The sequence below is a fragment of the Oncorhynchus keta genome, chromosome 2 (assembly GCF_023373465.1).
Source record: "Oncorhynchus keta strain PuntledgeMale-10-30-2019 chromosome 2, Oket_V2, whole genome shotgun sequence".
NCBI classification, from domain to species: Eukaryota; Metazoa; Chordata; class Actinopteri; order Salmoniformes; family Salmonidae; genus Oncorhynchus; species Oncorhynchus keta.
The window spans coordinates 1,168,072-1,180,286 of NC_068422.1; the positions used below are offsets into that span (position 1 = coordinate 1,168,072).

General features: G+C 43.6%; 1 protein-coding gene across 15 annotated transcripts in view; it reads left to right on the forward strand.

Annotated features, from left to right (window-relative positions):
* Positions 1-12,215, forward strand: part of LOC118360900 (neurexin-1a-like) — an 819,333-nt gene that overhangs the window by 272,055 nt on the left and 535,063 nt on the right. For all 15 annotated transcript variants that reach the window (XM_052470649.1, XM_052470658.1, XM_052470697.1 and 12 more), the window contains 2 exons: positions 4,717-4,983; positions 5,141-5,315. In XM_052470649.1, the coding sequence (XP_052326609.1) occupies positions 4,717-4,983; positions 5,141-5,315 (442 nt within the window). The remainder of the gene's footprint in view (positions 1-4,716; positions 4,984-5,140; positions 5,316-12,215) is intronic.

Genomic DNA, 12,215 nt, shown 5'->3' on the forward strand with positions numbered 1-12,215 from the left:
AGAGACAACTACTGTACAGTCACTACGGAAGCACCATAGAGACAACTACTGTACAGTCACTACGGAAGCACCATAGAGACAACTACTGTACAGTCACTATGGAAGCACCATAGAGACAACTACTGTACGGTCACTACGGAAGCACCATAGAGACAACTACTGTACAGTCACTACTGAAGCACCATAGAGACAACTACTGTACAGTCACTATGGAAGCACCATAGAGATAACTACAATACAGTCACTACTGAAGCACCATAGAGACAACTACAATACAGTCACTACTGAAGCACCATAGAGACAACTACAATACAGTCACTACTGAAGCACCATAGAGACAACTACTGTACAGTCACTATGGAAGCACCATAGAGATAACTACAATACAGTCACTACTGAAGCACCATAGAGACAACTACAATACAGTCACTACTGAAGCACCATAGAGACAACTACAATACAGTCACTACTGAAGCACCATAGAGACAACTACAATACAGTCACTACTGAAGCACCATAGAGACAACTACTGTACAGTCACTACGGAAGCACCATAGAGACAACTACTGTACAGTCACTACGGAAGCACCGTAGAGACAACTACAATACAGTCACTACTGAAGCACCATAGAGACAACTACAATACAGTCACTACTGAAGCACCATAGAGACAACTACTGTACAGTCACTACGGAAGCACCGTAGAGACAACTACTGTACAGTCACTACTGAAGCACCGTAGAGACAACTACTGTACAGTCATTACGGAAGCACCGTAGAGACAACTACTGTACAGTCACTACTGAAGCACCGTAGAGACAACTACTGTACAGTCACTACGGAAGCACCGTAGAGACAACTACAGTACAGTCACTACTGAAGCACCATAGAGACAACTACTGTATAGTCACTACGGAAGCACCGTATAGACAACTACTGTACAGTCACTACGGAAGCACCATAGAGACAACTACTGTACAGTCACTACGGAAGCACCGTAGAGACAACTACTGTACAGTCACTACGGAAGCTCTGAAGAGACAACTACAATACAGTCACTACTGAAGCACCTTAGAGACAACTACAATACAGTCACTAATGAACTAATGAAGCTCTGTAGAGACAACTACAGTACAGTAACTACTGAAGGACCACGGAGACAACTACGCTATAGATTAGATGAAGATTATGTCACAGAATTTCTCCACACTTATTTCCCTAACATTATAACTGTTCTGCTGTTCACTCTTTTCTGTTTGTTGAGATACAGTGTTATTTACTGTATTCACAAAGACCTTATAGACTAAGAGTCAGAATCTGTATTCACAAAGACTTTATAGACTAAGAGTCAGAATCTGTATTCACAAAAAACGTATAGATTAAAAGTCAGAATCTGTATTCACAAAAAAACGTATAGATTAAGAGTCAGAATCTGTATTCACAAAAAATGTATAGACTAAGTCAGGATCTGTATTCACAAAAAGATGATAGATTAAGTCAGAATCTGTATTCACAAAATCCTTGCAGATTAATTCAGAATCTGTATTTACAAAACCCTTAAAGATTAAGTCATAATCTCTATTTACAAATACTTTATAGATAACGAGTCAGAATCTGTATTTACAAAAGTATTATAGATTAAGTCAGAATCTGTATTCAAAGCCCTTGGCTATAAATGAAGTCAATACTATAACACATTTATAATGACCACTTCTTCTACCATGTCTTGGCAACTCTCCCTGTTTCTAATGGTGTATAATCACTAAAAACAACTCTGAGGTGGAGGAAGATAATAGGAAGCTATTGTAGTCTGTGCAGTTTGGGGAGCCATCTACACTACCGTGTGTCTCAAATGGCACCCTATTCCCTACATAGTGTAGTACTTTTGACCAACCCACAGTTTTGGTGCCATTTGAGATGCTGACACTACCATTCATTCTCCTTACACGATATAAAAGATGACACACTGGATTACTCTCTGTGGCATCATCCTAAATGGCATAGAGATATTTTCAAAAGTAATGCATACTCGAGGGGACCGGGTGCCATATAGGACGCAGCTCTTACACTATCGAAAACATACGAAACTCTCTGTCTGCTATTATCCTCTTACGATACTTGGTATTTCATTTCAGATACCTCAACAAAGCATAATACAATTGTTCGCTTGGTCAATTTTATTCAGGGCAATACGGTACGTACGATGATGCTTGTCATCAATGTTTGGGGCGGCAGGTAGCCTAGTGGTTAGAGTGTTGGGCCAGTAACCAAAAGTTTTTCTAGATCGAATCCCTGAGCTGACAAGGTAAATATCTGTTGTTCTGCCCCTGAATATGGTAGTTAACCCAATGTTCCTAGGCTGTCATTGAAAATAAGAATGTGTTCGTAACTGACTTGCCTGGTTAAATAAAGGTTAAATAAATGAATGGCATTATAGCTTGGTATTTAATGAAGTACTGCTGATTCAGCTTTAGCCTAGCCGCTGTTAAAGAGTAGTGCACTACATAGGAAATAGGGTGCAATTTGGGACGCATGATCTTTAGTCCTCCTGTGAGCTCCTGTTGTGTGTGTGTGTGTGTGTGTGTGTGTGTGTGTGTGTGTGTGTGTGTGTGTGTGTGTGTGTGTGTGTGTGTGTGTGTGTGTGTGTGTGTGTGTGTGTGTGTGTGTGTGTGTGTGTGTGTGTGTGGTGTGTGTGTGTGGGAGAACAAGACGTGCGTGTGTCAACAAAATATTGGTCACCACAAGGTCAAATGCTATTTCTATGGGGTTTAGGGTTAAGGTTAGAATTAGGGTTAGGAGCTAGGGTTAGTTTTAGGGTTTGAGTTTTAGGAGTTAGGGTTAGGAGCTAGGGTTAGTTTTAGGGTTAGGAGCTTGGGTTAGTTTTAGGGTTAGGAGCAAACAAGATTTAGGGTTAATGTTAGGTTTTTGGGTTAAGGTTAGAGTTAGAGGTTAAGGAAAATATGATTTTTAATGGGACTGAATGGTATGTCCCTACAAGGGTTAGGGTTAGGGTGTGTGTGTGCGTGTGTGTGTGTGTGTGTTTGAGAGAGAGAGAGCCTAATGAATTTAGATGGCTGTAGATTGGTAGTGAGAGGCACATCCATCATCAGCAGTATATTTTAATCAGGTTTCCTGTTGAGGCCTTAATTAGCGTTTTTACTGCAACACCTGCATCGTGTACAGCTGTTAGCTCTCATCACTCTCTGTCTCTCACTTCTCAAACACTTTCCTACCTACCTCCCTCCACACAGACCCACATGCTTAGCCACCTCCCTCCTTCCACACAGACCCACATGCTTAGCCACCTCCCTCCTTCCACACAGACCCACACACTTAGCCAGCTACCTACCTCCATACAGACCCACACACTTAGCCACCTACCTCCCTCCACCCAGACCCACACACTCAGCCACCTCCCTAGAGTACCTACCTACATTGCCTACCTACAGTACCAGCGTGTTTTACTGCAACACTTACAAAGTGTACAGATGTTTTCTCTCATCACTCTCCATCTCTTATCAAATACATCCAACAACTCCCATCCTCCCTCTCACCGACTGACTGACCTACCTACATAGAATGTCCTGGGGAAACAAGACAGTGGTCTGAAGTTCCTGGGAGAACAAGACAGTGGTCTGAAGCTCCTGGGAGAACAAGACAGTGGTCTGAAGTTCCTGGGAGAACAAGACAGTGGTCTGAAGTTCCTGGGAGAACAAGACAGTGGTCTGAAGCTCCTGGGAGAACAAGACAGTGGTCTGAAGTTCTGGGAGAACAAAACAGTGGTCTGAAGTTCCTGGGAGAACAAGACAGTGGTCTGAAGTTCCTGGGAGAACAAGACAGTGGTCTGAAGCTCCTGGGAGAACAAGACAGTGGTCTGAAGCTCCTGGGAGAACAAAACAGTGGTCTGAAGTTCCTGGGAGAACAAAACAGTGGTCTGAAGCTCCTGGGAGAACAAAACAGTGGTCTGAAGCTCTTGGGGGAACAAGACAGTGGTCTGAAGTTCCTCGGAGAACAAGACAGTGGTCTGAAGCTCCTGGGAGAACAAAACAGTGGTCTGAAGTTCCTGGGAGAACAAAACAGTGGTCTGTCCTCATTAGTACCAAACATAGCTAACTCCCTGAGTGTTCATGTATTTACACAGCACAGTGCTATACAGTAAAGCTAATTGAAAACTGAATAAATGTACCTTTTTACAAAACTATCCACAAAGGTCAATAATATATGATTACTGTAGATACAAATTCTTAAATTCACATTTATATTGATTACTGAATACATATATTGTTGTAGGTTCCTTTAAAAAGTCAGTCAATTACATTCAAAGCTCTGGAAAATATACCATCTTTCAAAGGTTTAGGCTGCAATAGTTTATTCTGATACAGGTTTCGATTTACCTCAAGTTAATGTTTACATCAAAAGAGGAAATGACATATGCTTTTCTCCAAGTGATTCGTTTCTGCAAAAATAATTCTGACTGTCACACACGTACACTTCCAAACATGGGGTGCATACAAATTAGAACACTTTAAAGTGCACTACCTTTGGCCAGTAGTGCACTATTTAAGGAATATTGCACCATTTCTGGTCATACACTTCCAAAGACTGGCTGTGATCTAAATGGCACCCTATTTACTATATAATGTAGTGCACTACTTTTGGCCAGATGGATGAACTGTTTCTCCCTTCCCTTCCCCTTTCCTCCCTCCATCAACCTAGGTCGTGTACAAAAACAACGACGTGCGACTCGAGCTGTCCAGGATGGCCAAACTGGGTGATGCCAAGATGAAGGTTCATGGCATCGTGGCTTTCAAATGTGAGAACGTGGCAACCCTTGACCCCATCACCTTCGAGACCCCCGAGTCCTACATAACTCTCAACAAATGGAACGCCAAGAAGACAGGCTCCATCTCCTTTGACTTCCGTACCACAGAGCCCAGCGGGCTTCTCCTCTTCAGCCACGGCAAGCCCAAACAGGCCCCCAAGGTGATTACAATATTATTTTATTAAATACTTTTACATTTTTTGCTTGTTTTATGATATTATATTCATCCTGATTTCTTTTTTTATCTTCTTCACATTTTTACTGTGTGTTGGGATTTTAAATGCTCTCTAAATAAAGTTTGATTTAATTGAATTCAAGGATTCCAAGAGCCCCCTGACATTGAAGGTGGACTTCTTTGCCATCGAGATGCTGGACGGACACCTGTATTTACTGCTGGATATGGGGTCAGGGACCACCAAGACCAGGGCCGTCAACAAGAAGGTCAACGATGGGGAGTGGTACCACATAGACTTCCAACGGGACGGGCGATCAGGTAATGATATTTTATTTTGTTGCCATAAAATCAAATTTTATTGGTCACATACACATGGTTAGCAGATGTTAATGCGAGTGTAGCGAAATGCTGTGCTTCTATTTCCGATACGGCAGTAATATCTAACAAGTAATGTAACAATTTCACTACAACTACCTTATACACGCAAGTGTAAAGGGATGAATACGAATAAGTACATATAAATATATGGATGAGCGATGGCCGTGTGGCATAGGCAAGATGTAGTAGATGGTATAGAGTACAGAGTATACATATGAGATGGTTAATGTAGGGTATGTAAACATTGAAGGTGTTGAAGGTGACTGATGTTACATTTATTACATATAATTATTAATTATTAAAGTACAAGAGATTTGAGTCTGTATGTTGGCAGCAGCCACTCAATGTTAGTGATGGCTGTTTAACAGTCTGATGGCCTTGAGATAGAAGCTGATTTTCAGTCTCTCGGTCCCAGCTTTGATGCACCTGTACTGACCTTGCCTTCTGGATGATAGCGGGGTGAACAGGCAGTGGTTGTTGTGATCCTTGATTATCTGTTTGGCCTTCTTGTGACATCGGGTGATGTTGGAGTCCTGGGGGGCAGGTAGCTTCACCCGGCGATGCGTTGTGCAGACCGCACTACCCTCTGGACCACGCTGTATGTGTGGGTGGTCCATTTCAGTTTGTCTGTGATGTGTACGCCGAGGAACTTAAAACTTTTCACCTTCTCCACTCCCGCCGATGTGGATAGGGGGGTGTTCCCTCTGCTGTTCCTTGAAGTCCCCGATCATCTCCTTTGTTTTGTTTGACGTCGAGTGTGAGGTTATTTTCCTGACACCACACTCCGAGAGCCCTCATCTTCTCCCTGTAGGCCGTCTCGTCATTGTTGGTAATAAAGCCTAAAACTGTAGTGTTGTCTGCAAACTTGATAATTCAGTTGGAGGCGTGCATGGCCACACAGTCATGGGGAACAGGGAGTACAGTAGAGGGCTGAAAACGCACCCTTCAGTGTTGAGGATCAGTGAGGTGGAGACGTTGTTTCCTATCCGGCCTGTCAGAAAGTCCAGGACCAAGTTGCACAGGGCGAGGTCAAGAGTTTGGAGGGTACTATGGTGTTAAATGCTGAGCTGTAGTTGATGAACAGCATTCGTACATAGGTATTCCTCTTGTCCAAATGGGTGAGGGCAGTGTGCAGTGTGATTGTGATTGCATCATCTGTGGACCTATTGGGGCGGTAAGCAAATTGGAGTGGGTCTAGGGTATCGGGTAGTGTGGAGATGATATGATCCTTGACTAGTCTCTCAAAGCACTTCATGATGACAGAAGTGAGTGCTACGGGGCGGTAGTCGTTTAGCTCAGTTACCTTAGCTTTTTTGGGAACAGGAACAATGGTGGCCCTCTTAAAGCATGTGGGTACAGCAGACTGGAATAAAGATTGGTTGAATATGTCCATAAACACAGTCAGCTGGTCTGTGCACACTCCGAGGACCCCGGCTAGGGATGCCGTCTTGCGAGTGTTAACACTTTTAAATGTTTTACTCACGTTGGCCACTGTGATGAGGGGTCCACAGGTTTTGGTAGCGGGCCATGTTAGTGTCACTGTCACTGTATTGTCCCCAAAGCGAGCAAAGAAGTTATTTAATTTGTCTGGGAGCAAGACATCGTTGTCCGCGACGGGGCTGGTTTTCATTTAGTAATCCGTGATTGACTGTAGACCCTGCCACATGCCACAAGCACACACTGTGTTTTATCCATTGAATTGCGACTCTACTCTGTCTCCATACTGACGCTTAGCTTGTTTGATTGCCTTGCGTAGGGAATAGCTACACTGTTTGTATTCGGTCATGTTTCCGGTCGAGTTGCCATGATTAAAAGCAGTGGTTCGCGCTTTCAGTTTTGTGCAAATGCTGCCATCAGTCAACGGTTTCTGGTTAGGGATGGTTTTAATAGTCACAGTGGGTACAACATCACCGATGCATCACCGATGCACTAATAAACTTGCGCACTGAGTCTGCGTATACATCAATGTTGTTGCCTGAGTCTATCTGGAACATATCCCAGTCTGTGTGATCGAAGCAATCTTGAAGCATGGAATCCGATTGGTCGGACCAGCATTGAACAGACCTGAGCACGGGCGTTTCCTGTTTAATTTTCTGTCTATAGGCTGGGAGAAACAAAATGGAATCCTAGTCAGATTTACCAAAAGGAGGGCAGGGGAGGGATTTTTATGCGTTACGGAAGTTGGAGTAGCAATGATCCAGAATGCTGCCAGCTCGAGTCGAGGCATTCGATATGCTGATAAAGTTTAGGGAGCCTTGTTTTCAGATTAGCTTTGTTAAAATCCCCAGCTACAATAAATTCAACCTCAGGATGTATGGCTTCCAGTTTACATAGAGTCCAGTGAAGTTCTTTCAGGGCCATTGAGGTATCTGCTTAGGGGGATATACACGGCTGTGATTATAAGCAAAGATAATTCTCTTGGTCGATAATGTGGTCGGCATTTGATTGTAAGGAATTCTAGGTCACATGAACAAAATGACTGAAGTTCCTGTATTTTATGATTACACCACGTCTCGTTAATCATAAGGCATACACACCCGCCCTTCTTCATACAAGAGAGATGTTTGTTTCTGTCGGCGCAATGCGTGAAGAAACCGGGTGGCTGTACAGACTCTGATAACATGTCCCGAGTGAGCCATGTTTCAATGAAACAGAGAAGGTTACAATCTCTGATATCTATCTGGAAGGCAACCCTTGTCTACCTTGTTGTCAAGAGATTGGACATTGGCGAGTAGTATACCCGGGAGCGTTGAGCGATGTGGCCGTCTACGGAGCCTGTTGTTTTGAATCGCCTACTGAGATCGGATCCATTGTCCTGGGTGGTGGTCGCAACAGAGGATTCCCTTCGTGAAAGTCGTATTTCTGGCCGTAATGTTGGTAAGTTGACGTTGCTATTATATCCAATAGTTCTTCCCGGCTATATGTAATAAGACTTAACATTTCCTGGGGTCACAATGTAAGAAATTATACATTAAAAAAATACAAATACTGCATAGTTTCCTAAGAACGCAAAGCGAGGCAACCATCTCTGTCGGCGCCATCTTGCATCGGTTCCCTTTTCCACTGCATGTAGACGTACTAGGAGTTATGTCTGACGACTGAACGCGTTTTGTATGACAACTGAGGGAGTTTCATCTGACAATTTAGTGACTTCCGAATATGGATGCGATAGTAGTGATGAATAAATGAAGGCTACATTCCCTCAAACAGTCTCTACATAACCATACTAGTTCGGAAATCCCAGTCCTCTCTCCCACTGTGTCGTCAGTGCCTTTCAGAACACCCAGTATTAGACACACACACGCACATGCACACGCACCACTCACACACACACAGTCACGCACACACAGCCCGTCTGAGCCCCCAGTAAAACAGCTCTGTGGTCCCTGCTGATTTGCTTGTCTAAGCAGCAATTTGTTAGTGTTCTCAGCCAAGGCCCTGGCAATATCACGGTGCAAATTAGTTACGCCCCCTGACCACGTTTACTGCTCCTTCTCCACGAGTTAAACTTACATTAACTGTTTCAGTACTCCATGAAGCCACATAGAGCAGGGCCACACACACACACACACACACACACACACACACACACACACACACACACACACACACACACACACACACACACACACACACACACACACACACACACACACACACACTTGACAGTGACACAAAAATATAGAACTGACCTCATTGAAACATTAAGTAAGACAATTCACTTCCTGTATTAACAGTGTTTTACTGCTTAAAAGTGATTTTGATTGTGTTTCTCTGGGTTTAGGGCTGGTCGAGAAATATTTGATTGTGTGCATATATGGGAAAATTGCATGTAAGTCTGTAATATAAAAAAATAGCACTCATATAAAATTTCTAAATAATGACTCTTGCTGAATTCCTTCCCAATTCCTTCCCCTTTCACCCCTCAGCCCTATATTTACTCATTCACTCATCCCTCAGCCCTCTATTTACTCATTCACTCACCCCTCAGCCCTCTATTTACTCATTGACTCACCCCTCAGCCCTCTATTTACTCATTGACTCACCCCTCAGCCCTCTATTTACTAATTCACGTGCCCCTCGGCCCTCTATTTACTCATTGACTCACCCTTCATGGAGTAAACATTAAACAAGTCAATAACACAGTAGACATTTTTATTTTTAAAAAATAGTCTATATACATTGTGTGCAAAAGGCATGAGGAGGTAGGCGAATAATTACAATTTAGCAGATTAACACTGGAGTGATAAATCATCAGATGGTCATGTGCAGGTAGAGATACTGGTGTGAAAAAGAGCAGAAAAGTAAATAAATAAAAACAGTATGGGGATGAGGTAGGTAAATTGGGTGGGCTATTTGCCGATGGACTATGTACAGCTGCAGTGATCGGTTAGCTCCTCAGATAGCAGATGTTTAAAGTTGGTGAGGGAGATAAAAGTCTCCAACTTCAATGCTTTTTGCAATTCGTTCCAGTCACAGGCAGCAGAGAACTGTAAGGAAAGGTGGCCGAATGAGGTGTTGGCTTTATGGATGATCAGTGAGATACACCTGCTGGAGCACGTGCTACGGGTGGGTGTTGCCATCGTGACCAGTGAACTGAGATAAGGCGGAGCTTTACCTAGCATGGACTTGTAGATGACCTGGAGCCAGTGGGTCTGGAAAAGAATATGTAGCGAGGGCCACCTGACTAGAGCATACAAGTCGCAGTGGTGGGTGGTATAAGGTGCTTTAGTAACAGAGCGGATGGCACTGTGATAAACTGCATCCATTTTGCTGAGTAGAGTATTGGAAGCCATTATGTAGATGACATCGCCGAAGTCGAGGATCGGTAGGATAGTCAGTTTTACTAGGGTAAGTTTGGCGGCGTGAGTGAAAGAGGCTTTGTTCCGAAATAGAAACCCGATTAAAATTGAAACATTTGTAGAACACATGATACCGCTGTTCCTTCTCTCTCCTATATTCTCATTTCCCCCTGTGTCAGTAGGAGGTCAGGGCTACTTAAACAGTGTGACCAGCTGCAGTACCATCACAGTTGTGGCCTTGTTCATGTTACTGACTAGCCCAGCACCGAGAGGTGAGGAGGGGAGACGAGCGGATGGGCGCGGAGTGAAGAGGAGAGGAGGAGTTGAGAGGAGAGGGGGAAGGAGAGAGGAGGAGAGGAGGAGTTGAGAGGAGAGGGGGAAAGGAGAGAAGAGGAGAGGAGGGAGGAAAGGAGAGGGGGAAGGAGAGAGGAGGAAATAGGAGGGGAGAGGACAGTAGAATCACTGAAGCTGGAGACTCATATCTCCCTCACTAGCTTTAAGCACCAGCTGTCAGACCAACTCACAGATCACTGCACCTGTACATAGCCCATCTGTAAATATCCCATCCAACTACCTCATCCCAATACTGTATTTATTTATTTATCTTGCTCCTTTGTACCCCAGTATCTCTACTTACACATTCATCTTCTGCACATCTATTCACTCCAGTGTTTAATTGCTATATTGTAATTACTTCGCCACCATGGCCTATTTATTGCCTTACCTCCCTTATCTTACCTCATTTGCACACACTGTATATATACTTTTTCTACTGTATTATTGACTGTATGTTTGTTTATTCCATGTGTAACTCTGTGTTGTTGTATGTGTCGAACTGCTTTGCTTTATCTTGGCCAGGTCACAGTTGTAAATGAGAACTTGTTCTCAACTGGCCTACCTGGATAAATAAAGGTGATTTTTTTTAAGAGTAGTGCAGAGGGGGAAAGGGGAGGTGAGGAAAGGGGAGGAGCGAGCGGGGAAAAAATTATTGTCAAACAAATAGTTTGACAGCTGTGAATTAATGTGTTTAGGAGTATGAGCACTGACCCACAAACACATTTCCCTATACCCTAGACATCCATCTGAACGACCCTATCTGTTTATTATTTCCATTGAAATGTTAGCTGTTAAAATTAGATCCAACAATAATATTAAGGGATTAGAAATCCGTGCCTTAAAAACAAAGGTGTCATTGTGCGCTGATGATAAATGTTTTCTTTTAAAATCAAAATTACAATCCCTCCGCAACCTCATAGAGGATGTAAATACTTTCACTAACTTCTCTGGATTAAAATCAAATAAACACATTTCAGCCACACAATCATTATTTTGTGTGAACCAGAAGCAACAGCAATTATTTGACTCCTTGAAAATGACCTAAACCAATACTGTTGCACTATGGCAAGACAGGAGACCAAAGCCGCTAGATGTATCATGTTATCAACATTATATTTGCTATCCCTCTAATTAACAGTATATTGCATCCCTCCCTCCCTCCCTCCCTCGCTCTCGCGATCTCCCTCCCTCGATCTCTCTCTCTCCCTCTCTCTTTCCCTACCTACCTTTTTTCTACTGTCTCTCCTCAAGTCTGGGTCGTTTTTCATTGAGACTCAAGAGGAGAGAGGAGAGAGGAGAGAGGAGAGAGAGGAGAGAGGGAGGAGGAGAGGAGAGGAGAGGGAGGAGAGGAACAGAGACACAGACACAGACACACAGAGACACAGACACAGAGACACAGACACAGAGACACAGACACACAGACACACAGACACACAGACACACAGACACACAGACACACAGAGACACACAGACACACAGAGACACACAGACACACAGACAGAGACACAGACACACAGACACACAGAGACAGAGACAGTAGACACAGAGGCACAAGGAGGCACACAGACACACAGACACACAGACACACAGACACACAGACACACAGAGACAGAGAGTAGAAGAAGGAGGGAGCGAGCAGAGAGAGGAGTGGAGAGTAGGATAGGGAAGGAAGGAATTGCAGCGTTCACATATAAACATAACA